The sequence below is a fragment of the Psittacula echo genome, assembly GCF_963264785.1.
Source record: "Psittacula echo genome assembly, chromosome: 2".
NCBI classification, from domain to species: Eukaryota; Metazoa; Chordata; class Aves; order Psittaciformes; family Psittacidae; genus Psittacula; species Psittacula echo.
This window is the reverse complement of record NC_137737.1, coordinates 147886922-147913852: the sequence shown is the minus strand read 5'-3', so window position 1 is coordinate 147913852 and position 26931 is coordinate 147886922. Positions and strand designations below refer to the sequence as shown.

The 26931-nt window shown below is 37.6% G+C and overlaps 1 protein-coding gene across 1 annotated transcript in view; it reads right to left on the bottom strand.

Moving 5' to 3' along the window:
* The window catches only part of COL14A1 (collagen type XIV alpha 1 chain), a gene marked incomplete at its 3' end in the record, with an annotated part of 111932 nt that overhangs the window by 47063 nt on the left and 37938 nt on the right, over positions 1-26931 (bottom strand). The window contains exons 11-24 of the mRNA XM_080609731.1: positions 24879-25024; positions 23474-23603; positions 20076-20215; positions 18298-18424; positions 17127-17266; positions 14506-14638; positions 13692-13763; positions 12788-12930; positions 8846-8975; positions 7691-7813; positions 6150-6299; positions 5378-5494; positions 3420-3566; positions 1210-1284 (exon numbers count right to left, since the gene is read on the bottom strand). Of these exons, the coding sequence (XP_080465857.1) occupies positions 1210-1284; positions 3420-3566; positions 5378-5494; positions 6150-6299; positions 7691-7813; positions 8846-8975; positions 12788-12930; positions 13692-13763; positions 14506-14638; positions 17127-17266; positions 18298-18424; positions 20076-20215; positions 23474-23603; positions 24879-25024 (1773 nt within the window). The remainder of the gene's footprint in view (positions 1-1209; positions 1285-3419; positions 3567-5377; positions 5495-6149; positions 6300-7690; positions 7814-8845; positions 8976-12787; positions 12931-13691; positions 13764-14505; positions 14639-17126; positions 17267-18297; positions 18425-20075; positions 20216-23473; positions 23604-24878; positions 25025-26931) is intronic.

The window sequence follows — 26931 nt, the reverse complement described above, 5'->3', positions numbered from 1 at the left end:
AAGAAAATGCAACTGTCATGAAAAGCCCTCGTTTGATGTTCATAATGCTTTAGCAAACAGACCTGCTGGCATTGACTTCAGTACAGGTGTAGAACCAGCTGAGCTCTGCAAGCGGTGAACATTTTGCACTGACATATCCTATCACAGAATACACTTCAAGGCCATAACAGTTCTTTTTATTTATGCTGTTAAGTAAAGTCACACATGAACTTCTGCAATCCCAGACTCCTAGCATGGCGCAGTAAGCTACGTGATAGAATATCAACTGTGGAAATTCCCAGTGAGAAACTAGTTTGTTCAAAAAGTTACCCCAAGCTCTGTAGTGCACAATACTCACCTCTTTAACCGCACTATCTAGTAACAACACAGGTTTCCCCCATTTCATCTTATTCCAGCATGTTCTTACTCAAAATGGCCTGCAGAGATGTACACCTCATACAAGTTGTTCAGTCTTTCACGGGAACTAGGAACCTTGAATGTTCCACAGAATCCAGGTCTGTTGCTTAGGGTCGGGAACAAAGAGTCTCAAAGCAAAGTTATGCCTTTCAACGTATTTCATCATGAATAAAAATGCTCATCTAAATCCAGAGAATGGGACAGGAAGATAGGTACCAGTATTTCTCATTTTCTGTTGCATGCTCCTTGGATTAAAAAAAAAATACATATATCTCCTGCTCTGTGGTTCTAAAAAGGTCTTTTTTCATGCACTTGTGGGTTAAATTCTAAATTACCATAAGTCAGTTTGGTCCACTGACTTTAAGCTGATGGATTTGACCCTCAGTCTCCAATTATAATGCTCCTCACATGGAAATATTTATGAGACTCTGTACAAAACACTACATGTTCAAATGATAAACAGAAGGAAGGGACTGAACATGGCCAAAACTTTTCCCATTACCCAAAGCAGACATATTTTTTAAAAACAACTTTAACTACCCTAGGATGTCTGCTTCAGTTGCAGAATATGCATGGGTTTGGAGTTTTGGAAAAAGAAAATCTCACCCATATTTAACCTTTCTGCAAATTTCAACAACACAATAATGATGTCAGATTTTTGGCTCATAAAATTTAAGCCACCTGCCTTAACAGTGTCACTGTAGTAAATGCATTTTGAAATCTGATCCCCACAGGTCTAAAACAGTGTCAGAGGCAGAAAAATGTTGCATCAACACCTTAAAAGTATTACAAACCCACACATGCAGCACTCACCCTCTTTTGCAGGAGGGATTGTAGGTGGCGGAGGTGGTGTTGAAGGTGTTGTTGGCGGTTGAGTTGGAAGTGGTACTGAAGAATGAAAGTAAGGAATATTAAAAATGCTTAAAATCCCAGTGTATTGTATCTATATTAAACACATCATTTTCTACTCCACATTTAAAATTCATTATCTCTAATCCACTAGGTATGCAGCTGGGGAGAAATGTAGGAGATCATGTGCATGTGATGTTCTCCTCTACTGACCACCTGAAAAAGGATAGTACTATTACAGAGCAATTAATGGCTGCATTTCAGTGTGAATGATACCACGGTACAACTGAAGTACTATTGGAACTGCCCCTTTTGGAGATTTCCCCAGAGTACTAGACCAAGTGACAGCATTATTATTGACCTAGCATCCGTAACTTATTTTGTTAAAGGACAAGAGTGCTTTTACTTTCTGGCCACAACCAGTCGTTAGTCACAGAAAGCAGGTCCTTACCTGCCCAGTAAAGAAGATACTAGTTCTGCAATCCAAAGTGCAAAGAGACAGTGCAAAACCAAGCTAGTGCCTGCACTCTAAGCAGATCAGAGCCTGCTCTGATAAAGATTTTTCTGAATTCAGTGGAAGACCTTGTTACGTTTCCAGCTAGAAATGCAGATTCAACCACAGCTCCACAGGACTGTTGCCTGCAGCAACATGTACTGAAGTCAATATATGAAGTTTCTGAAAACTGTCTCATCCTTCTTCAGAAAATCAGCTTTGGAATGATCACCTTGCAGAAACCTAGATGAATACATGATCACTGATCGACAGCTTTGCTGACTGCAAGAGCTCTATTTAGTGCCTTTAAATACAGTCTCGTCAACAAGTGTGTTGACTTCCACAATTGTATCTAAGGAAAAGCTTTTACTTTCATTCAAGCATATTTTTTCCAATTGTTTTCAAAGCAGTTAGCATAGCAAGCCACAGGTGACAGAGCATCATTCCTTCAAGTAACCTCTACTTGTTACTTGCCATAGTATATAAGAAATTACTTTTATAGGCAATAGAGTTAGATATGACAACTTGAAAAAAGACACTTGTCTGTGGGAAAGACTACTGCAAACATGATTCATTACAAGCCTCATGTTCACGTGAGTTAGTTCCCACTGCAACTGATGCGGGTTTTCCCATTGGCTTCAACAAGAGAAAGGCCCAGTGCTCTGAAAGACCTACAAGAAACCAATGCCCAGGACTGCCATGGCCACAGACAGATCAAGATCAAGCCCATTTAGAAATGGTCACAACTGTGTAAAGTGACTTGAAAGGCTGCTCTCTAAGCACCAGAGGGGTACAAGTCACCCTGAAGAGTGTTTTCTTATAAGGTGATACAATAATTTGTCTGCATCACAAACCATCTTTCTCAAATGGACATACAGGTCAAGGTGTGTTCATCCTCATGTCTCCTAACTCCCTGGACTTCAAAGCAAACAAAACACATTCCCCTAAAAAGCAGGAGAAGCTTGGCTTGTTCCTCACTGTTCTGAGAATGAGCCATGGACAAATGGGAAGTCGGGTCATCCACTCATGCAAGTTTTTCTTATGTGAAACTGTGGAAGGATTCATTTGAAGAGCTTGAAGAAAGAAAGATAATGTAAAATATTCACTCTGTTCATCCTGTATTTTGTTTTGCAGTGTTTGAACTTACAAGATCAGAATCCTGCCTTCAAAAACAGCTGTGAGGGGCATTTTGCCTGTCTTGAATTACTGAGAATAATAATAAAATGATTGCTTGTTTGCTTTAAAATAAGTAAGTAGATTGGGTATCAAGGACCCATCTAACTGCAAATTTGCTCAGACACACTGGTGAAATTTGACAAAATAACAAGAGCTGCAGGGTACAAAACTTCCTCCTTCATTTTCTGGATTTGCTTTTTTTCCTAAAGTCACAGATTTTCAGAGTAGATCCCAGTGGGATTTTTAACGAAGAAAGCTAGCCTATCCTTCCTGTTTCATTCTCATTAAGAAGTCCAATACAGTTCATGAATGTGACTTCACAAGGAACACACGGCAGTGGTGTAAAAATCCTGTACCTCTGTGGAGGAGCCACAGTATAGTTGAAAAATTAAAAACTCAATTATAGGAAACCACATAGGAATAGCACATCTGTGGGCAAAGGGCAAAACACTAGAAGCAATCAAGCATTACCGCTGCTGGCTGAACTCTGATCTGTTTTACTCACATGTTGTCTCCATGATGCTTACAGCAGGGCCCTCTATCTCCTGAAGCTGTGTATGAACACTGATTTTATATTCAGTTCCAGGCATCAGCTCAAAGAAGCAGTGTCTAGGGGTCCCTCCACCAAGATTTACTTCTCGCTTTTTGCCATCTGGAATTGTAAAAGAAAGCATTAAAACATGTCTTTACTGTTTTATTGAATAATGTAATTTAATTATATGTGAAATAAAGGGGGCATGACAGCAGATGAAGGGCAAGTGGCTGACATAAGTTAATAAACTACATGCTGCCTTATTTCTGGGAAATCACCTCTATGCAGAGGTCTCTGTAACATTTCATCCTTCTTAGTAAGTAGGAGCTGAGGAATGTGTCAGCCATCTGCAGGAAAAAGGACAAATTTCGCCCCTTGCACTGAGGTTAATAAAAATCACTAACGTTATCATCAATGGGCTTTGGATCTGGTCTAAAATTTTCAGAGTCTAATGAGGAATTGTTGCATTATGTAATCCTACAGCATCCTTTGTCTATGTCTCTGGTTCTCAGAGTCTGTAATGTGCTTAGTAATTGCAAGAGAGACTGAACTAGGTACTGCGTTCCAGCTTCCATTAGTAATCACTTAATAAGTCAGTTATGGAATAGTATTTACAGGGTTCCAAAATTAATTCTTCTAAACTCTAAATTAGAAAGCATTGACAATGAAAAAAGGCTGGATACTGGAAATAGCATAAGGCATATTCTAGTAATTTTAAGAAAACCTTCAGCACAATTCGTTATCTGTAGCAAAGAAGGGAAATGCAAGCAACTGATCTCACTTTTTACAGAATATATACAAAGAATGTCTTTCAGTGCCAGGGAAAAAAACACCTGATGATTATCAGGAAGTGCTACATCAGTATAAAAATAATTGATCACTTCATGTACAAGACAAACACCCAGTCTGACAATTAAAATTCTTTATGATAGATGCTAATAAGAAGCAATTGTTCACACTTTAGCTTATTCTGCTCACATTCAGGCTCTTTTGGCTCAGTTTTGGCAGATCTATATGAAAAGCAGAATGCTGGCTAGTTCCCAGATGAGAAGGAAATCTGTGCTGTCTTCTGCCAGCCAAGATCTCTGCTTTCTGAACAGCTTATCTGTACTCCAGGCCTTCAAATGAAAGTTATCACCAGCCATTTGCCGTTCCACAGAAAGGCCATTTTTTTTTTTGCAACCAAATTTGTATTATTTTGTATGATACCATAGATCCCGTTAAATGTTACTAAATGCACTTCTTTCAAGTTATCCAAGCTTTTAATTTGTCACCATTCAAAAAAATCACTGATGTCTACTGGGGATAAGAGAGTTAGTCTGCACAAATACTGACTTCTCCATAACCTCTTCTGGCTACACCTGAGAATCAGTGAGACAGAAGAGCCTTAATTCACCTTTTATGCAGCAAGTGCTAAAAGCATCAAGATAAAATGTGTTGCCACACAAAAATATGTCATGCTTATCCAGATGAATAATGTTACTACAAGCTATAATTAATCAACAGAATGAGAACAGACAAAACTCTTCTGACTCTGTGAGCATGCTCCGGAGTTAATCAAACTTTCCCTATCCTCTATCTCTTCCTATCTCTCATGTCCATCTGAATCCTACAGAGAAATCACTGAGAGTTTATTTACAATCTTTATTACATCCTTTATCCATTGTCTGTCTCTCACACCAGTGAAAAACTCAGGTATTCACCTGTCTTCTACTGATGGATAAAGCTCCCTCCTATAAAAAGGGCAAGTTATCAATATCTGTTTGATATAAAAGAACAGAAACGTTCAGTGTGCACACAACTCTCCTGTCCATCATTTCCAGTATTTAAGGAGACAGCCTACAGGTCCAACTGCATACAATTTCTTAACTTATGCAATTCAGTTCTCTGGGTTAGGCTATGGTTGCTTATTGAATTACTCAGTGACTTACCCACAAGTGATTCTATAACTACCCTGTATGCTGTAGCATGTCTGTGAAGCTGCCACTGAGCACAGAGGCTAGTCATGCGGACTTGATAGGAATCCAGATCTGTCACACCCAGGTCCACTGAAAATTAAATACCAAAACATTAGATTTACTCCTCTAATAAGAAATAGAAGGAAAAAAATTACAAAAGAGTTACAATGAAACAACTGAGCTAATTCATTTTAACAATTTCAAAGCTGCTTAAAAAAATTGTGTCAAGAAAATGCAAAACAAGAAGGGTTGGGGAAAAAAAAAAAAGGAGAATTTTTAGACCAGAAATTTGAAACTTTGCTTAAGATTAAATCACAAACACTGCTAAACAGTTGCTACAAATAAGTATGAAAGTATCATTATAATAGCAATATTTCTATTAAAATCTAATTTAAAATTCAGCTTTAGATACACGAAGCTTAAATTATTATATAGATCTTTGGGGCTAGGAAAAAAAAATTACTAAATAGACTGTCTATTAAGGACATTTAAATCTACTACTAGGCAAATATTATTGGCTGATAAATAACAACATCTGTTTTATGACTCCTGTCTTGCTAATGTCTAGCAGATTATTTTAAAGCCTAATACAGTCTGAAAAAAAGAGAGACTTTCATTTCATAAAAACAATTTGCACATAACTGAGAAAGTCTTCATGTGAAAATTTATTCAAGGAGCTGCACAAAGCCACGGTCACAGTGAAAAACAGCCTCTAGAGATCTGAACAGCATGAAATCATTCTTACAGGTTTTGGCTACGCCTGTTAGGGCATCACTGAAGCCTGTTGAGTATGAAGCAAATACTTTAACATTGTACTCCGTTCCACTGAAGAGATTTAGAATGAGAATGGTATTAATATCATCCCCTACAAAAGTCTCCAACGCAGGACCAGGAACTGCAAAAAATGGAATAAATTAGTAAAACACTTGCTCATCCTTTGTGTTAGCAGGTAGTGACATCTCAAGATATCCAAAATTACAAGTGCTCCTAAAGTTACTGCTATGTTTCTGCCTTGTTCTTTTCGGGGATTTTTTTCAACCATACAGAAGAACAAAGGCATTCTGCTCAGTCCTTGAATGGATAGGAGCCACAATACATTTAGGAAATTCAGCAATGGGATTCATTAAGGCAGGGTTAGATTCTGGCATCTGTGAAGACCCTTTTGTTCTGCTTCAGTGACTTACTACTGCTCTAAATAGGCAGCCAAAGATCTCCTCAGTTTGATGGTGTGCCAAGACCAATGGGGGGGGACAGCAGATGCCAGCCAGCAATACAGTCCCTAAGGGGCTCTTATACAACAGCATCATTTAATACTGTGCAAAAAGAATAATGAAAATAGAAAAGAATAAAACTTTCCCAAATCAGAACTGCAAACAGTTCCTTTGTTGCCTCTCTTAGTTGTTGTAGATGCATTTCAGAAAACAGGCAACAGTATTGTCTTTGGACGGTGTTTTAGACTCTTAATGGTCACACATTTGTGTTTCTCTCTCAATAGAAGACCATATTTTTCTGAAGAGTTTTGAAGGAGCCTTGTCTAGCTGCAATGTGCAGGTGGGCAAAGGATGCAGCACAGACAAAATGAGCAATGAATAAAACATGAAGTGTTTAGGAGGTGTAGAACAGGAAACTAAAACTTTGTGTTGTGAGAGGAAGGAAGAAGAATAGGAGAACAGGAAAAGAGCAAATGCAGCCTCTGAAATAAACAGAAAGAGTCATGGTAAAATGACATAAGAGCAGAGACTGAGAGAGCTGGGTTTGATCAGCCTTAAGATGGAGAGTCTAAATGAGAATCTTAGTGCTACCTATGCCTACCCAATGGGAGGGACAGAGAATACAATGTCTTCTGAGGCAAACAGGAAGATGGTAAGACAAAACAGACAAAATTTGCAACACGGGAAATTTTGATTCGATATTAGGAAAGACAATTCCACAGTGAGGGTAGTCAAAAACTGGAACACATGCTTAGAGTGGTTTTGAAATTTCCATCCTTGGAGATATTACAAATTCAACTGGACAAAATTCAGTGAAACCTGTTCCAAGTAGGACGTATTTTGATCATGGTGTTGGACTAGATGATCTCCAGCGATCCCTTCCAACCTGCATCATTCTGTGACTATAAAACTTTCCTATTCAAAACCAGACACATCTAAGCAAATAGTGCTTTCGAGGTGCTGTAACTGCAACTCGTAGATATAAGTACAAAATTCAGCAAAAGTTGATGTCAAGATGTTGCACAATCAAAAAAACCCCAACAACAACAACAACAAAATCAGTTTAAAAACTCACTGTTGATAGGTTTGTAGACAATTCTGTAACCCATTGTTGGTGATGGTGGGGCATCCCAACTGATACGTAATCTGTTGTACCATTCATCTGAGATACGTAGATTTCTAGGAGCAGACAGGGGTACTAAAAGGAAACCAAACTGAGCTTTTACAATACTATCTCAAATAAGCACATGCATAAAACTCAACACGTGCACATGAAAGTAGTGCAGTAGCCAGTACTCTCAGATTTACAGGTAAAATTGGCAGGATGAAAGCTTTTAATCACATTCATCCTTGGCATTACGTCAGTGGATAAACATTGATATGTTTGAGTACACCAAGTTATAGCAATGATTAATTATGAACTTTATTCAACAAACAACGGATTTTAAAATTAATTCCCAACTTTGTCCCTACATTTTTTTAAAGTAAAATGATTCAAAAATCATTTTCTTTCATTTATACAGTTTTTTCAATCTAAGCACACCAAAGTTTTTAATGTATAAATCACGCTCTTGTGAACACTTAACACTTTCAAATTGAATGAAAGGAATGCCTTACAAGTGATTTAAGTGTCTGCACAGATAGCGCTTCAATTTAGGCAGAAATTATGTAAATTAAGAGAATAATTCAATAAAATTATACTATCATGACTAGCAGTACACAATGAGATGATTTTTTACCAACATACAGTGGAGAGGAAACTTAAGCTACAGCTGAGTAATCTTTTGGTACTTGGTCAGAAATCTAGAGACGATGCAATCACTTTTGTAAAGACTTTGGAAGCATTTCTAATGGCCTTTAAGAAGTAATGATCCCACACAAAAGAAAATGTAACAGTACAATGGCTGGTTTGATACAATCCCAACAGGCATTGTTTACTTTATTTTCTGCATTAGTTGGCTTGTCCTTTTGGGCTATCTATCAAGGACTTACCAGCTTCATTACTCAGTAAGTTTCTGCAAACTCACAGTATTTGGATATAGAATACGATTTGTCAATTAGAAGCAACCCATTGTTTATAAATGAAAGAACTGAGATGAATGTAGAGCTCTAGTCATAGAAGTTATGCAATGTAAGCCCATATTTATACTATAATATATTACTAAAGCCAAAAGAGTAAGCCTTTTACATGCATATCCTGGCCAAAGACAAGAAGAAAATCTGCACTCACGAGTTTTGCCGGGAGCTGAGACACTGACGCCTTCCCCATCAGAATAGATGGGAGTGATGGTAACTTTATATTCTGTATCAGACAGCAGAGGCTGAAGCAGAAGAGTGTTTTGTCTCCCAGGCACCATTACCTGGATAGCAAGAAAACCAGAAACAAGCTTAATAACTAGAGCTAAAATCTTTTCATATCTGACACAATCTCTGACACCACCTTGCACTAGCATTGCTGCATAGCTTGCATTTTTAAATATTTCTGATGCTCTATGGTAAAATAATATAAATAAATTATCCACCCTTTTAACATATCTACTATCTATACCTTAGCAAAAATAGAAAAAGGAGAACGTGCCTATGTGATAACACAGTATTATATTAAACCTATGAGTCACTACAGCTCCATAAACCACTGGTACTATATGGATCATTAGTATTTGAACAGTTTTATTGTACAGACAAAATAAATCCTCTTACTGTATTTATTCTTGACATGAATATGATTGCCCAAAACTATGCCCGTTAATAAAGGTTTATAGGTATGTCCCCTGGGGACAGAAAATCCTCCTTCCCTGGGAAGAAGGAAAATGAATTCAGGAGATCAGGAATCATGAGCTAAGCAAGCAGAAGTAAAACATGTTTGTCCCATCCTCATCTAGTCTGGGGACAAGGAAATTAAGATAGCTATTCAGGAAAGGAAGCTATTCAGAAAGAATCCCAAATTGCTATGAAACGTGGAAGACCTGCAGCAGAATCCAACCAGGCAACTGAGTAGAAGTAGAGAAGCCTTAGAAATCCCTCCAAGCAGTTTTATGTGTGCTAGAGCAAATGTTTCAACCACTGGATTAAGCACTGCTTCATTTAATACAGTACAAGGTTTCCCTATAAGCAGCTGTTTCTGAAACTCTTCAATAGATGACTGTATTTTAGTCAAAGCCTCAAAAATTAGTGTCACAATAGTGGTTGTAGAGGAACCAATAAAGCCTTGCCATCTTCTACCTTGTCAGCAAACTTTTAATCTCAGACAGCTCCCAAAGCCCGAAGGAGAGCTACACAGCACATGAAGTGGACATGGTAAATAAAAGAAACCAATCCTAATTTTCCTCCAATAAACCTATGCTGTGAAGTGACATTGTTGGAAGCAACAGTCCCAAGGTCCAGCCTCATATTTTGGACCCCCTCTGGCACATGTCCGTTGTGTGAATCTATCACCTGAGCCAGCCAGCGCTCACACTTGGCAAGAAATTGAGAGGCCTTTAAGCCTTAGACTCAAGGGGAAAATGCAGAACCTGAGCCTAAAAGTATTTCACTGTTTCAAATAAGACTGATGCATGTGATGATGGCAGAGCAAGATTTTCTGAAGCATATACGCAGACAAGAAAGCTGTCTCCAGTTTTAACACTCCAGGATACATTCAAACTCCTTCTAATTTTGGCAAGTACTACTAGGAAATTAATCTAGTATACCCAGGTGTTGAGATTTGTCAAATAAGTACTTCATTCATTGATCAAACCTGGACGAAACCATGTAAATACATGTGCATGAAAGATTCCCATGCTGAACTCTTCCATACGTATACTCAAAACACACAAGCCAAGTTTCTCAAAAAAGAACAATCAAATTTTTGTTTTATCAGGAGAGGGGATACAAACATTGAGAACCCTCTCTTTTACACATGTGCAGAGATCTTATACTGCACAACACAGCTTTCAGCAGTGAGAAATGTTCTTGGCTTTAAGGCAGAAAAAAAATGTGATCCTTCCAGTATGTACAGCACACCCAAGAACACACATGCAACTCAGGGTTTGAGCCTTCTGTAGTGAAAAGTATCCTATTACATTTTCTAGTCCCTGATTTCCAGCCAATTGCATCAAGGATTAAAATGCTTATTAATATTTGTATGGAAAGGGAGGAGTAACTGAAATTTGTATCACTGAAATCAGAGCCAGAAAACCTAAGCATCCACCACAGAATTGTCACGCTATAGTATATTTAAGCCCAAAATTCCACAAAACTTGAGTTCTGCTTAAGAAATGTAGTTAACCATATAAATATTCCCTTAAAAATTGAACATCTGTGTCATTTTATTAACATCTGTGTTGCACCTCTCAGGTGCTTGGAGCCACATGATAAAATACATTCCTTCTTTTCAAAATGTGCTTAATTTTAAGGATAATTTTACATCATTCTTTATTCAGTAAAGTATTTATGCATGTGATTAATTTCAAAGATGAAACATGTGGTTAACCTGTTTGCTGAATTGTGACCAAAGATAATAAGACTTGAGAGTGTAATTAAAAACTGAAGAATTTGTGGAATTAAAGCCAATATTACCTGTCTAATCTTACAATTTTATAATTTCTTTTAATGAATTTTAGAGGCAACTCTAATGTCTTCCTGGTAGCCAAAATTTGAACACCTTTCCTACAGTTTCATTTACTTTAATAATAACAGTTGTTGAATACTGAATCTTAACTACATTTATATCATTCAACTAAATTTGATTAAAACTCCCAGAGCTGAAATCTAGTATCTGAATTTTAGAAACTTTGGGTTACTGCCAGAAGAATAGAACAATTTGTGCCATTGTGCTGTGCAAGTTTGCCATTGTATTATATACCATACTATCATACAGTCAAGTTAAATTCATAAAGGATGTTTTCCAGTTCAAAAAGAAATCACTACCTCAAAAGTCCGTTTTCAGATTATAGTTGAAAGAGATGGTTAAAAAGTAATCTTCCACCAAGGTCTCATAAAAGATGAATGAAGCCAAAATGAAAAAAGACTGATTCATATTTTTCTAGGAATTCAAGTAACTTCTTTTAATATTTTTTATGGACACAGTATGATATAAAAATGTCAGCTGCTAGGCATCAAAAACAATATCTCCTATTTTCTATATAACTGTTAGAATATCTCCTATTTTCTATATAACTGTTCTATGAACAGAAGTCAGTCACATGACAGACACAGAAAAGAGAAGGATATGGTCAATATTTTTGCATTCTGAGCTATTTACTGAGAAAATAACCTTGAGCTATACAATTTCACCTCTTAAATGTATCTCCATAGAGCTATCCCAACATTTTTGAATTTAGTTTTTCTATTGAAACAAAATGCTGCAATACTAAGATTTCCCCAATTGAAGAAAGAAGAAGAGAAGAAAAAGAAAAAAAAAGCAGCACTTGTGTCCCATAATTCTGAAATTATCTAAAATATTATGAAATCTTAAAATAATGCAGCGAGGACTTCTCTTTCTTCCTTCTTTGCTATACACACAAAAGAGTACGTGTAGCACTCTTCATTCTTTCAAATGTTTTCCAAAATCTTCATCACTAGAAACTTTTTTCTGTGAAAGACAATTTTAATTTTGAGCATGACATGGTATTAGAAAAATAACAAGTATTCTTAGGCACTTAGGTTAAAAAGTGCTGTCCTTATTGTGATAATTTCAGGTTAACAAGCAGTATGAAAAATCTGTATTTGAACTTTAATTACATTTCTTTAGCATGAAATGAGGCTTTTAGGGAAGCAGTGAAATTGCTGAAGGAAATAAAATAATTACATAAGATTGTCCTGTACAAGCACAACCTCAAGATAGAAAAAGCCTAAGGAGGCAAACGAGAAAACCCCAACAAACCAAACTAAAACGCACAAACACCTACACAGATTTAAAAATACAGGAAAAGGAGGACAGGTTATTCATCTTTTAACTATGACTTCTTTAAATATTGTGTGACTGGGCCTTGATCTTACATTTGACTGCTGTTGCCTGCAGTGCATCAGGTGCTGTACAATTAAAACTTCAATCTCATGGTAATATCAAACACGGATCTTTTGTTAATTGCAACAGGAGTGTCTTGTAAGGAAAGACCATGCCTTAGCAGTTATTAAACAAACTTTTCAAGCTTATGAAGCCATTCACAAAGCCCATACAGACCATTCTTACCGCTTCCTCGGCACGGTCACCCTTTGCTGTGAGGTAGGTCACTCTGAACTGCTGAACATTGTAATCTGAAATGTCCCACACCACCCTCAGACTTGAGGTTGTTTCATCATCTATAACAAGGTTTCTGATTCCTGTTCGAAAAACTAAAGCAAAAAACATTTAATTAATACCTTTTCAACTCTATTTTTGTATTTAAAATTGTGCTAAATTATCAAGTAGCTGCAAGCTTTCCTGAAGTCATGGTGGCTATGCAGATTCATGGTGGGGCAAACCCATATACTTCAGTCACACTTAGGCTTCATAACATAAAAACTTTAAACATTTAATAAAATAATAGCTATCCTATACTACCATTAACATACCTTACTCCATCTGCTTTGTTTATACTACACGGCTTATGGTGCTTTAGAATAACCAAAACTTCACTGCAGCTAGAATGCTAGAGAGGAGAAACATTCCAGAATTGTTGTTCCTTACAAGTCAGTTTTCTAATTCCAGGAAAAACAAATAGAACACTCAAAACTAAACAGAATTCTAAGAGTTTTTAAGCTCTTCAAGGAAAGAGAAGAAAGAGCTGAATTTTCCAAATTACTTCCTATGTAATATCACTGCTATCATTCCCAGTCCATACACTGTGTAATAGGTTGGCTCCTTCCACACACAGCACATGCAAGAAGCCAGCCACATGCAGAAGGCTGATGCAGGAGTGCAATAGTGTGCACCTTTCACCGGTGATGTCCGCTGCCTGAGGTCTATGGTGTCCTAACCTCATGGACCATTAGGAACTGAGGTTATCAGCTCCTCAGTACTATCACATCTCTCTGCCTCTAGACTTGGGTGTGCTTGTGGGCAGCCTCAGCTCCTTGCATTCAGCATTTAAAGTGTTGATATTTGTTCTATTTACCTGCTGTGGTTGGCTTAGGAGTTGTGGTACTAGTAGTTGTCACCGTGGTAGGTATTGGGGTAGTCATTGCAACTGAAAAACAATACTCAGCTCACTAACAATTCAACAAGACATGGAAGTCACAGTACTTATTTTGTATTTACAACTATGACAGTGAAACTATGTGCTTACATCTACAGGCATCCTACGCTTCAGGCATTTCAGAAACTACAAAGGAACTATTCATTTAGTTTACTTTAGGCACATCTATTTGCAAGATAAGCACTTAGATCTACAGATAAGATATGATTATACACTGTACAATTAAGTAAAAATGCATATAGTTTCAAAAATTTCTGGCTGAACTATGCATAATAACTTCCACTTTGACCATTTGGTAAAGTTGTGAGATGAATTAAATTGAAAGCTCTTCAAGGGTGCTTCATTTTTGTCCAAGTGAAAAACAGAAAGTAGACTCAGCAACACTCAGCAGTATCAGCATCATTTGAATACGTAAGGGCCTCTCGTCTTAAGGGAAGGTTCAAGATTAAGCCTGCAACTAAGTTGAAATGTAGGATGGGAGAATATCTACCCAGATCCAAAGGTTATTAATAGCACAGATCAGACAGGGAGCCAAACCATCGTTTTGATTCAATGCCATCTACTATGTAATATTAATTAACAAAAGCAAAAAATAGTCATCAAAGCCCTGGTGCTAAACCACTGCTTTCTTCAGTATTACAGATACCAATGATGGACTGTATTTGAAATATATGTGCATTAAATTTGAATCATCTAAACATCTCTAAAAATTACAATCAAGAGTTTGTCTTACATGTAGCTCCAAGAATAGCAACAGCTTCACTTTCAGTTTCATCATCAAAAACTGCCAGCAGAGAAACTTCATATTCCGTGTTGGGCAGCAAACCCTCAATAACATGACTCTCTGTGTCTCCACTGATGACAACCTAAGTAACACAGCAAGATTAAAGAAAATCAGTTCTGCATGTGATTGATTTATAGGAATTGACTGAAATGAAAGATGGAAATTGGATTCTCCTTTGAAATAAATGAAATCTATACTCCGATCTGCCCAAAGAATTTATTAGCTATGTTGAAATAAAAAGTATCACAGAGTACATCTGGAGAAAAAAAAACAAAAACACAACATTGTTAAGAATATCTGAAATATATTTATTATTTTGGGACTGGCTTGATTATTCTAATGTGTATCCAACAACAAATATATGTGCTGCTTAAAATCTACTACAACAGTTATCAGAAACAGTCAATCACACTTTATTCTTTCATTTGCTACATGAGATTTCCTGAGTTGGTCCTGGGGAAGAGGGACCCATAAAACAATCACAGACCTTCTGAACTCAGAATAAAAAAGAAAAACTAAAAGCAGAAAGAAATGAGTTGGGGCCATGCCTTCTACAGCTATCAAGTAATGAACTGGGCATCCCTCACCGCATACTTTCTGGCACAGATTTTCTTGGGAAAATTTCAGAAACAAACTTGAATGAGTCTAGCTGTATACTAAGTAGATCAAAGTACACTTTCCTTTAAAGTTCTCCAGAGCCTCTAGTCATGTATCAGATATTTATACATAGCTACTACATCTCACATAACTTTCTGTAGCATCTCTTCCATCACCCTACTCTCCCTGCTAATTTATCCCAGAGAGAAGATCATAGAAAAAGAACACAAAGTGCTGAACTTTCAAGTAGAGAGGACAAATAACAAAGTAAGAATAGTAACAAGCACACAAGTATAACAGCACGCATTCTGTACTGTAACCTAGAAATGAAAGGCCACTCTTAAATTTATTCTGGCTTTTTAGCGCCAACACCCCACTAAACACTCCTCACTCATCAGCAGTGGGGGTGAAGTTAGCCGAGAGGTGTGTAATTCTCCCCACCAGCCCTGACCCCTCTCAGCTAATGGGCAAGTTGGGTCTTGGGAGAAAGATAGAGGGAGTGCATGTAATTTCTCTGCATGACTGATCACTTAGCTGGGAAAGAAGCTTAAAGAGGCAACAGCCTGGGGGTATTGTGCTATCCTTGGCCTGACCCCATTACAGAGGTCATTCAAGGAGAACAAGATAACAGCCCTGGTATTTTTAATATTTCAGTGTACTAAAACACTGGGGCCTCCAGCAGTTCTTAGTGATTATAACGAACAAGAGGAACCTTAACAGTTCAAACATTTCTTGATTATTTGTTCTCACACTCAAAGAACTCAGATATCTTAAATCTCACATGGCTTACAAAGGGATTCACTGACAGCTACTCAATGGGACTTTAACAGAACAAATCAGTTCATCTACTGCAGGAGAAAATGCTAGGGGATGACCTGTGTCCACTTGCTCATCTGCCAACTCCTTTTCTCTGCTCACTCCTGTTAATTCTTTGTTTCTTGCATGACTACTTCTTGCTAGGTGTAAGGTTAGGAAGAATGAGGCTAAGCTAAGCCAACAGAAAAAAGTGGCACATAACCTAAGCTGCAACGACTGCTTTCTGCCCTAATGAATGACAAAATGATGAATGAAACCTAGGGCCAGGTGGGAAGCTTCGTCTTCCGCACTGAGTTGTGCGCCCAGATAAACAGTTTGCAGACATGGCCTCTCTTCACAATGCTGATGCCAACACGGCAAGATGTTTGAGAGACTCATTGGAGACTAAGGAGTACAAAAGAATATGAATGAGTAAATAAAAAAAGAAATGGAAAGAGGAAATGAGACAGACTATAAATGATGGAAATTTGGGAAAGGGAGAGAAAGTGTCTGTATTTTTCTACTTGGAAAAAGAAAATAAAACATTAAAAGCTGAAGGGATGAAAAATCATTTTAACATTCAGACTGAGAAAAATGACACTACAGAGAAGACACACGAGGGCCTACAACAAAAAATAAAACATGAGGAGGAAAAGAAGAAATAACAATAAAAGGTAATAAAAGAGCAATCTAATAAATTAACTATGTGCAAACTTTTCCTTTTGTAACATCACATAACTAAGGCTTCACAGGGAATTTTAAATGGCCAGCACATTAGACAAACGTGGAGCTTTATGCTAAGATATTGCTGCTCTGGCTCAGCTACTGTCATCATCTTCATAACAAAGCAAAGAATATGAATCTCTAAAAGCTGAAGTAGCATCAAACAGCAATAAGAGTCCTATGGAAATTGGCATATTGCAGATTAGACTGATTATTCACTAAAGACCTTTCCTTATTTCCTCTTTAAAAAACCCAACCTAAAAAACAAACAAACAAACAAAAAAACAACCACCCTTGGAATAATGGTTTGATTTTGGCTTAGAAAGCTTTGCATTGGGGCAGATTTTTCTGTAAGTCAGTTGGTCATATTTAGTTGGCAAAAGTTGCAGCGTAGGTGCCCTCAGAATGGAATTCTCTCTTCCATTTCACACCCTCAGAAAGTCAAGACAACTAACCTCTTCAGATTCTCCCCCATCCAAAGGAATCCATGCCAGTCTATAAAAAGCGATATCTGACGAGGTGGGCTTCCAGCTGACCCTAAAACTATCAGTCGATGCTTCATCAATTTTCAAATGCTGGGGAGCAGGAAGTCTTTCTGCAAAATATTATGCAAAAGAAAAGTATGAGTAGATTATTCTCTGAGACTTGCATATAAGGCAATGCCAAGCATGTACTTGCACAAAGAATATAACATAGGAGATAGATAACAAAGGCGCTGCAGAATTCTTTGCACACTTATTTGTACTTAAGGAAGTGGTTTTGCAATTGGGGGAGCGTAATATGCACAATACATGTTCTTTATCTACTCTAAGTGGACAAGCCTCCCTGTTCTCTCTCCATTGAAGGAATCCCTTGCTCAGTGCACCATACTCTTTTCTTTTCCTCTATCTCAAAGCAAAATCCTAATCTCTGTCCTTTCCAGAAATTCTGTCTGCATTTCCACTTGCTGTTTGCATGCAAATATCAACCTCTTTTTCCATACTCATACATTCTCCCTTTCTTTTGCACCTCACGTTTCTCTTTACTCCTTCAAAATCTTTCTCTTCCTGCTTTTATGTTAGAAATCATTAATAAGTGTCATCAGCCATTTGTTTAATGCAGAAATAGAGTTACAGATACTATAAATGTGCTAAACAGCCTGCAGGAGCATTAAACTACTTATACATTCTCCTTTGGAGTTCCAGTTCCTGTTTATATGAAGTTCTGCCCTTTATTGCCTAGACAGTTCACTGGTTAATTGTACGATTCAGAACTCATCAAACTTAGCTGAAGAGACAAATGCCATCACACTGAAAGATGCTTCAGAAAGCTGGGGAGACAAATGCTTTACTACGTAATGGCATAAAAGATGCTTTGAAACGGCTGATTGTGGAAAGACTTAATAAATGAACCTTATCCATATAAATGTTTTCAAGTTGTCAACAGATTTCTCTCATGAGGAAGGATATAACTGGTCCCATAATGAGGGAGCAAAAATGCTGAAAACCCCAATGAAAATAAAAAAAAAGGTTCCATATACATGAATTCACAGCCAGAGATACTTGCTGTTACTGGTCTTACTTTCCAGTAAAGTAAGAGAGTATAAAAATTCTTCTTGGAAGGCCTTCAAAATTCAGTAATACTTACTTGTGGTAAAGCTGCCAGTAAGTGGTTCAGATTGACCTTCATCATACAGAGAGAAAATAGCAGCAGTATACTCTGTAAGTGGTGCCAGACTTTGCAGAGTATGGGTTGAAACACGACCAACTTCCACCTAGAGAAAGCATAATTTGTGGTAGATATTGATCATACAATTTACACGACCAGTGTCTGAAATTCTGCTGGGTAATGACGATACAGAAAGAAAATGTCATGTTATTAGTATGCAAATTCTGTGAAATTATGAACAAGTATAAATTCAGGGCCATAACAGCTGACAAAAATCAAGTAAAATACACAAACCAGAGAAAAGGCAAATTTTGTTTATGACAAAATAGTGTAAAAGAATTCAACCTTAGTAAGCCTAACTTGCTAACATATCTGCTCTGCGTGTTTAGGAACCCAGAAAGGGAAGGAACTTTTAGTGCTGTTGAATCCAGTCCCCCAATGGATAATCATTGCCTAAGCAATTATGGTTTGCATTCGTCAAGAGGCAAGATAAGAGTTTTATCTGGTCTTTACCCAGACTGCAGTTAACATGACTTTGCTGAGGACAAGCTGCTCAAGGCTTTATAAACTGACATTTTATCAGTTCAACTATTCAGTGTCACGCTAGCTTGGCACCAACGGGAAATTCTACTGATGGAATGCAACAAAAAAATGATACTTTCTCTTTGAACAGACATAAAGGAAAAGTAAATAATAACCTACTGAACAGTCATGCTATGAAGGGTATTACCACAAACCTGAGACATTCAAATACCACTGTGATGAGTGCAGCCAGAGGTATTATCTATATTAAGGGTAATCAATAGGAAGAGGTCAAGTGATTTCTAATTTAAATTCTAAGGGACCTAGCAGAAAGAAAAGACACAAAACATTGCACTGGAATGCTTTCTTCGAAACCCGGGAACAGCTTCTTCAGAATTAATACAAATATTCCATCTTGTATGGACGAAAGGCCAGCTATGTCTCCCAGAAGAAACACAATTACACATAACTACTATTAAAGACTTTTTTTGGAGGGCTAAGTTATCCATGGCAACTTATGACATAAGGGATCTGGACTGTATTAATAATTGGACCAGTTTACTGCATTTTCTGTATTTTTGTTAATTTCTGTGTTAATATCATTCCATCCCATTTTTCATTCTATCACAGGATTCATGCTAGTAAAAGCTATTATAAAGCACTTTTAGTAAGAAGGCATAACTAAAATTGCACAAGTAAATTATTAAATGCAAGAGTCTAATTTAGAACATCATGTTATCAATCTGTCTAAGCAAAATCCTGTTACTAGAAAGAGAGTTTTTAATATAAATTTAAGAAATAAATGTTAAGAAAATGTGATGAAGCCTTCAGATAGTCTTTTTGCATGAGCTTGGGTCCATGACGCATAATATATTGAAAGTCTCATTATCTGTATTGAACCAAGAATACATATTTCCCCACCATATATTCTCAAGTTCCTGCACATACAAACCATTGTTCACTTGAGTAGTTTCCTTTAGTTTACATGCAATAGCAATGACTGTTCTGGTATGTAAGGCTTTCAAAGTAATGTCCCCCACATGTATGATACACTCCAAATCTACACCCAACACTAGTCAAACTCTTATTTTCACTCAGTTTCAGAATTCTCTAATAAATAATTTTTACAGCTTGCAAGGTATCTTTTGTTTATAAAAGTTACCATTAATAATTACAGAAGTTTGGGGATTGGATGTCTGAAATTGGTTGAGGGAAGAGAGATACTAATAATTTACCTCATTGGTTTCTGTTCCGTCTGTTTTAACATACATGATGCGATAGCCGTTCACATTTTTGGAAGCAGGATCCCATGTTAGCTTAGCACTGTTGTGCCCAACTTCAGAAAATTTCAGGTTTGTTGGTGGACTTAGAGGCACTGGAAAAGGAAAGAGATGAAATCATGAAAGTGATTACAGGTTTTAGCTGTGAAATTTTTGATGTCTTGAAAATTATCATCACATTTTCTATTCGAAAAGTTCTATCAACAATATTTATATTAAAAGGCCTACAGCAAAGAAGTTAACCCAAGTACTTAAAGGTAAAATAGCTTAGCTCTTTGCTGAAACAGAACTTTTAGTCTTGCTAAGTGCATATCAACTACTACTGAAAAAGAAACAAATAACGCTATTGTACATAGGAGATATCATAGCAAGATCTAGCCTAGACAATACTTGCAAGAAATTTGTGTTTGTAAACTAATTTAATTCAGGCAGATCTTTACCCTATATTTGTTTTCCATGAACATACCAGCAAAAATATTTCATGACAATAATATTTTGGCAAAAATTTTTCTGAATCCTAAAAGCTCCTGACACAAGGGTTAGTTTGTCTAAAAAGCATAACTAGCTCAGATGATCTCCAAAGATGCTATCTTTTTTTTACCTCTGCTTAACCTTTCCTCTTTTATTACAGAAAGAAGCTGTTTCCTAACAGCAATCCCGGTGAAAGTCATATTTATGTACTATATATTCCTTGACTGTCATGAACTAAAAGAAATGAGTCTCAGATTGCATCCACTTTTCTGTCACACCAGAGAAAACTCTGTGTGCTGTCTGTTACTCTCAGCAGTGGGCTCTGTATTAGCTCAACATCTGCTAATTTTCTCTGAATTGTGAAACTTTTCTCTATCCATCCTGCCTTCACACACGGTCATCACCAATCCACGTGGACAGATAAATATCAGCACTTCAGAAGCTGTTTCTCTTAAACAAGAGCACATGGGAAAAAGCAAAAGATTTAAAAAATCCATATATTATATGGGATCTTTAGCCAGGCCATATATCAACTCAGAATCTGCAAGCAAACACCTAACCAGCTTAAGAACAGTCAAGTCAACTTGGCTGTGAGAAAAGATGGGAACACATTGGAATTGTATTAGATGGGTTTGCCACACTTTCTGGCATTCAATATATTCCTCCGAGTCTAGTGAAGGAAGTATCACGTGCTGGCTTTCCTTTCTACTTTCTGTCAGTCATGGAATGCACTTCATTTCACCATCCAGGCCATACCACAAAATGCCTCAGTCTCAGCTCCTTCCATTTGGAACCAATCTCCTGACAGCACTGCTCTCAAACAGACAGTCCTGATGCCAGCGTCATGTCATATTTACAGTGAGTCTTGGATAAATTATGGACCCAGAAAGAAACCACACCACAGAATGAGTTTGCTGATCATGCCTCTCTTTGGAACAGAGAAAGGTTTCACTACAGTAACTGAGATGATACAGTGTGTAGAATAGTATTATTTTACTAAATATAGAGTATCAGATACTACACATAATACTACAGCAAACTGGGCAGATCACTCTCCAGGCAGATATATGCTTCAGGAAGAAAATACTAGGTAGCCTATTCATTAGTTGGAAGCCAGAAATACTGATACTAATAATAAACAAAAAAAAAAAAAAAAAAACCCACAAAAAACAAAAAACAAAACCAGCTACAAAAAAGTAGCTTTAATCTTCTGAATTCAAACAGGAGAGACATAACCATTGAACACTGACCATGTGGGACAGGTGTGCTCACCGAGAGCTTTCTTTCCTCCCAGACTGCCCTACTGTCTTATCAATCAAAGCCTGTTGGAAGACTGCTTATTTGAATAGCTTCCTATGGAAGGTTAGAATCAATCTTCATTCGCATTACAGTGCTATAATCCAGTCAGAGCTGGCTGCATTGAAGTCACCCTAAAAATAAATGAAGGTTGCAGGGTAGTTAGGAGTTTTTTTATTCTGGTCTGGTAGCAGCAGTGAGGATGGGCTGACTAACACATGTTACTAGCTTCTGTGATCAAATGAATTTCAGTAGTCATGAATTCTCAGCTTGTGCCAATGGATCTGGAATTTGCATGTGATCTTCCATCCAATGTGTTAGCCAGGTTTCGAGCTGTGCAGCCTCCAAGATCATATGACATGAAGTGAATCCAGGCTGGCACAGTTATAAACTACATAAACTACTATTCAGGGTAAATGAAACCAGATATTGTTCAGAAATTGACCCAAAGCATGGGGAGGACACACATATACAAAAAAAAAAAAAAAAAATCAACCAAAACCAAAACATAAAAACAAAACAAAACAAAAAAACCAAACAAGGGAGCTAGAGGATAGAGGGACAAAAAGCCAAAGATTTGGTTCTCCAAGTGTTAAGGATCTTCTACACTTGTTGCAAGTCCACAAACGTACCCAGGTTGCAGTAGTTTCTTATTTGCACTTGTCTGTCTACAACTGTCCTCTCAGAGATGACCCAGTTCAAACAGCATTCCTAGAGCTTCCTCTACTATTACTTGCTGACCTGACATCAGTTGCTCTGGCCCTTCCATTTCTTAGCACTTCATGCCTGAACTTCTGTCACCTATTAAATGTAAGTCACTTTCACACTGGCTTACTCATGCCAGGAACACAAAACAAGAGGAAGCAATTGCTCCACTGCTGGGAGCAATAGAGATGTCACTGAATGCAGTCCCAGAAACACCCCAGCAGCACAATCCCTTATTTTCAATTCCATTATCTCCCAATTGCTAAGGCTACTTAGAGACCTGACAGAGTGCTGTGTACAATTAGCAGAGGACAGAATTTTGCTGGCAAAACTCTTGCTGCTTATTAAGCAGACACTATCTATCATGAGTGCAAGAGCTCTTTCCAATTCTTTGTTTACCAGATGTTAGGCAGCAGGGGTTGGACAGAAATCTTCTCCTTGCTTCTTTTCCATCTGTACTGCTACTGAGCCAGAGGAATGAACTTCTCCATCTGAGCAGACTCCCCCACACACCCGGTTCTCTGGCTACAGGAGGCTAAACAGAGCAGTCTCAATTTAGCTCTATGTGACGACCTTCCTTCACCTTCAGTAACTTCAGAAAACCATCAATATTTCCACCAAGATCAACAGGGATCTCCACAGTAACACCACCACCAAGAGAGAGGAGCTCACAGTCCTGTTCCGAAACCAAGCTGTTTTGTAGAAACTCACATCCTCAGCCTCTATAAATTATTTGTGCTGAGAAACTTCAGTACAGTTAAGACCTTGTCCTATGGACTATTCAAATCAGGTTTTGAAAATCAGATGTCTGCTCTAATATGTGCAAAGACTACTTTGAAGTCTTATTAACATGGGAGTGAATGTAGATATGTGCTACCCACATGTAGTTTCTTGTCCTGTAAGGGGATCACTAGCTTCTTCTCCAAACATGGCATAAACTGTGACAGTATATTCTGTATTCGGCAATAGTCCACCCAGTTCAAGATCTGTTGAGGCCTCCCCAATTTTTATCTAAAAACACCATGAATAAAAAAAGACATGTTATTTCAGAATTAGCTCATTACAGGGAAGAATACTGTTTACACACTTGAAATTAGATATGTGATCAAATGTAAGCATTTGTCTGATACTGTGCCTGAGGTACTTGGCCCAGGATTTGGGGATTTTGCACAATAATTGTCAAAAAGCCAACATACTTGTAAGAGGACTTTAAAAGTAACTGGTCACATTAGCGTGTTCTTTAGAACATGCAGCTACCAAGGCCTTTTCATTCGCAGATATATCTTGTTTCATCTTCAGGCATAAGACTGAAATTTCATAGGAGGAATGGATTTCCATGCGCATTGAGGCTCAGATCTGTTGCTATTGAAGGTATGTATAATTTTCCTCCTCCATCCCTTTACTGAGAGTCACATTATCATGGACTGACTCATTTGTTGAAAAAAGTCTTTCTTTGGTGTAAGACTCTCTCCTGAATCAGCCAGTATTCAGGGAAGCCCCACTTCTAACAGAATTACGTGCTCACAGCCGCTCATTTAGCAGAGAGCACAAGTCCATGCGAGCTTTCATTACCTTCCTACGCTCTCCACAAGTTCGCATGCCCCTGCATGCTTTTCAGTGTTCTTGCTTGAACAGAGATGTTGTATAATCTTAATTATACATATAGAAACTTGAGCATAAAAACTTTTCAATCCTAGACCAGAAGTTCCATTAGAATTATGCTAGCAACTTTAGAAAAGTCTACTGGTTTCACTATTTTAGTGACAGAAGACTGGACTTTACCTTGTCCCACCTTCTTGTCACTCTAAAAATATTTTCTAAAATTCACTTATGATAGAAGGCATTTTTTCGAAGTTTAAAAATGAAAGTTGAACAGAACATAAAAGAACCCAATAAAGGTCACACCTGCAAATTCTGCTTATTTTTAAAGGTCCTGATGAGAACAAAGGCTGAACTTCATATTCTTCTCATAACACACTTAGAAAATATCTTAGTTTTATTTAATGTTTTCTTCTTTTGAGTGTGTATATGATGATACAGTTTCACCTCATGTATCATTTCAAATTAGTCACTTTAGCTGAAATTGTTGCATTTTTTTGGCAATGACATATAAAAATAATCAATTGGTACTTGCATTTTATTCATAGTCTGTAACACATACAGTACTAAAGGCAGTCATTGAAAACACACTGATCAAATTGGAGGTTAAATGCCATGTACTAGTTTATTCTTTAAAATAATTGTTTTTTGAATAACTGCTATTCAAGTGAAAACACGATACATCACCTCCTTCTCATCTGCTGCCACTCCTTCTGTGAGGGGAGCATATAGGATCATGTAACCTGTAGCACCCGGTACTCCATTCCACTTCGCTCTCATGCTGCTCTGTGACACATCGTACAATTGCAGATCCGATGCCATTGGCAAGGCAACTACAGTGGAACAAGAGACAGACTTCAGTTGTCTCACTTGAACAACCAGCTATTTTCAAACAGTTTGTTTTACCCCAGGGAACACAAGGGAATATAGCTTTCTCCAGGCATGGAAAGGACATGACTGTGAAGAGCTGATTAGTACATAAAAGAATGCAGGATTAGAGAAACAAGGAAATGATGACCTAACCCATTCTAATGCCAGAGCACAGTTACCACTTACAAAGCATTTCAGCTCTTTGTCCTAAAGTGTTTTGAATATTTCAAGGGTGAGGATTTCTGGTCTTTAAGCACTAAATCACTCTGGTCAGATCTCATCCTTCCCTCTTCCTTATCTGCAGGAGGACAACGGCTCTCCATCAAAGAATGGGTACAGCTGCTATTAGGGACAAGGAGCAGTTCCCAGAGGTGACCCTTTCTAGCAATGGCTCCCAAGCCAGAGTGTGGGAGAGGCAGCCATGAGGTAGGACACCCTGGAGGAAACCCTGAATGAGCACATTGTGAATGTCAATACATTTCGACAAAAACTGTTGTGTGTTTAAGGCCTGCATGTCTAAACTGGCTCCCAGGCCTTTGTCAGTGGGATTATGTAAATATGGGCAAGATCATCCATTGCAAATCATGGTGAATGCTAACCTGGTAAGTACAGGAGAGTACTGTACAGCAGGCTGAGTGAAATTCAAATATTATTAGGAGGTTTACTTGTGAATTTAAGGCACTGATACCAGAATCAGTATGAGTTTCTAAATATTTCTTTGTATTTCTGAAACTCTTTAGAATAGCATTTTACACTTCTCTAACTGGTCTCACTTTCTTCCTCTCACAGAATAGCATCTCAAGGCCTTCTCCACTGCTGTGACATCATTGATGGATCCCACCAAAATATCCAGTCACTGGAGAAATACAAGGGAATTGGCTGCTCCTCTGCAAAGCTCTGCTCTGCACATGTCTGAAGTATCTGATCTGCAAACACAGATTCAGCAAGCGATTCTAATTATAATGCTAATAACTCCCAGAGCTTCTCTAATCTCCTTGTCTCCTTGTCCAAACAAAAACTGCAGCCTGTCCAGCTGACATCTCCAAGGAGCAGAATATCTATTACATTATATACAACAAACTCTAACAGAGCTTTTAACTTCATGTATACAAAACATGTCAGCCTCATCCTTCCTTATTAATTGAGGCTGTTCACTCAGTCTGTTGTTCAGGTCTGTAAACATGAGCAAAACTTCAACCTAGGCCTCTTTTTAGGTTTCCGTTTCCAGGTCACTCCTCTATCTTCACTTCCACAGCCTTTCACAGCCTACCTCCACCCTATGTAGACTCTCATTGATCTGGTGACTTATATGAATTCCTACAACTCCTCTAATTATAGGGAGAAACTACACATAAACATTTTCAAATGTACTTCAATCTCCTCCTTCAGAGCTCCACTCAAGCCTCTGATACCTACAGAAAGAAACAACAATTTGAGATACTCTGAAGGCATTTTCTACTACATTGTCTCATTCCTATTCAAACTTCCCAGGATCACAGAGACACTACAATCACCTGTCCTTTCTTCATTTTGATTCTAAAAATCTACAAGAAAAATATCCTCTTACTTATGATTCATATTTTAACTCTCATTAGGAACTGCCAGATACTCGCGCAATATATAGAATCATAGAATCATTAATGAAGAGGTGACTGGAAATGAAACAAGTGGTATTTTCTATTGAAGTTTGTAGCTGAAGAGCTTAGAATCTCAAATATAAATGTCCAGTAGGTAACGCTGATTTGCATCTCGGACAGTTACCAGAACATGCTAATACTCTGGTAACATAGAGAGAAATGAAGCCTGCTAAAACCCAACTTGAATAAACTAAACCACATAAAAATATATTTGCAGCAGTTTAAAATGTGAA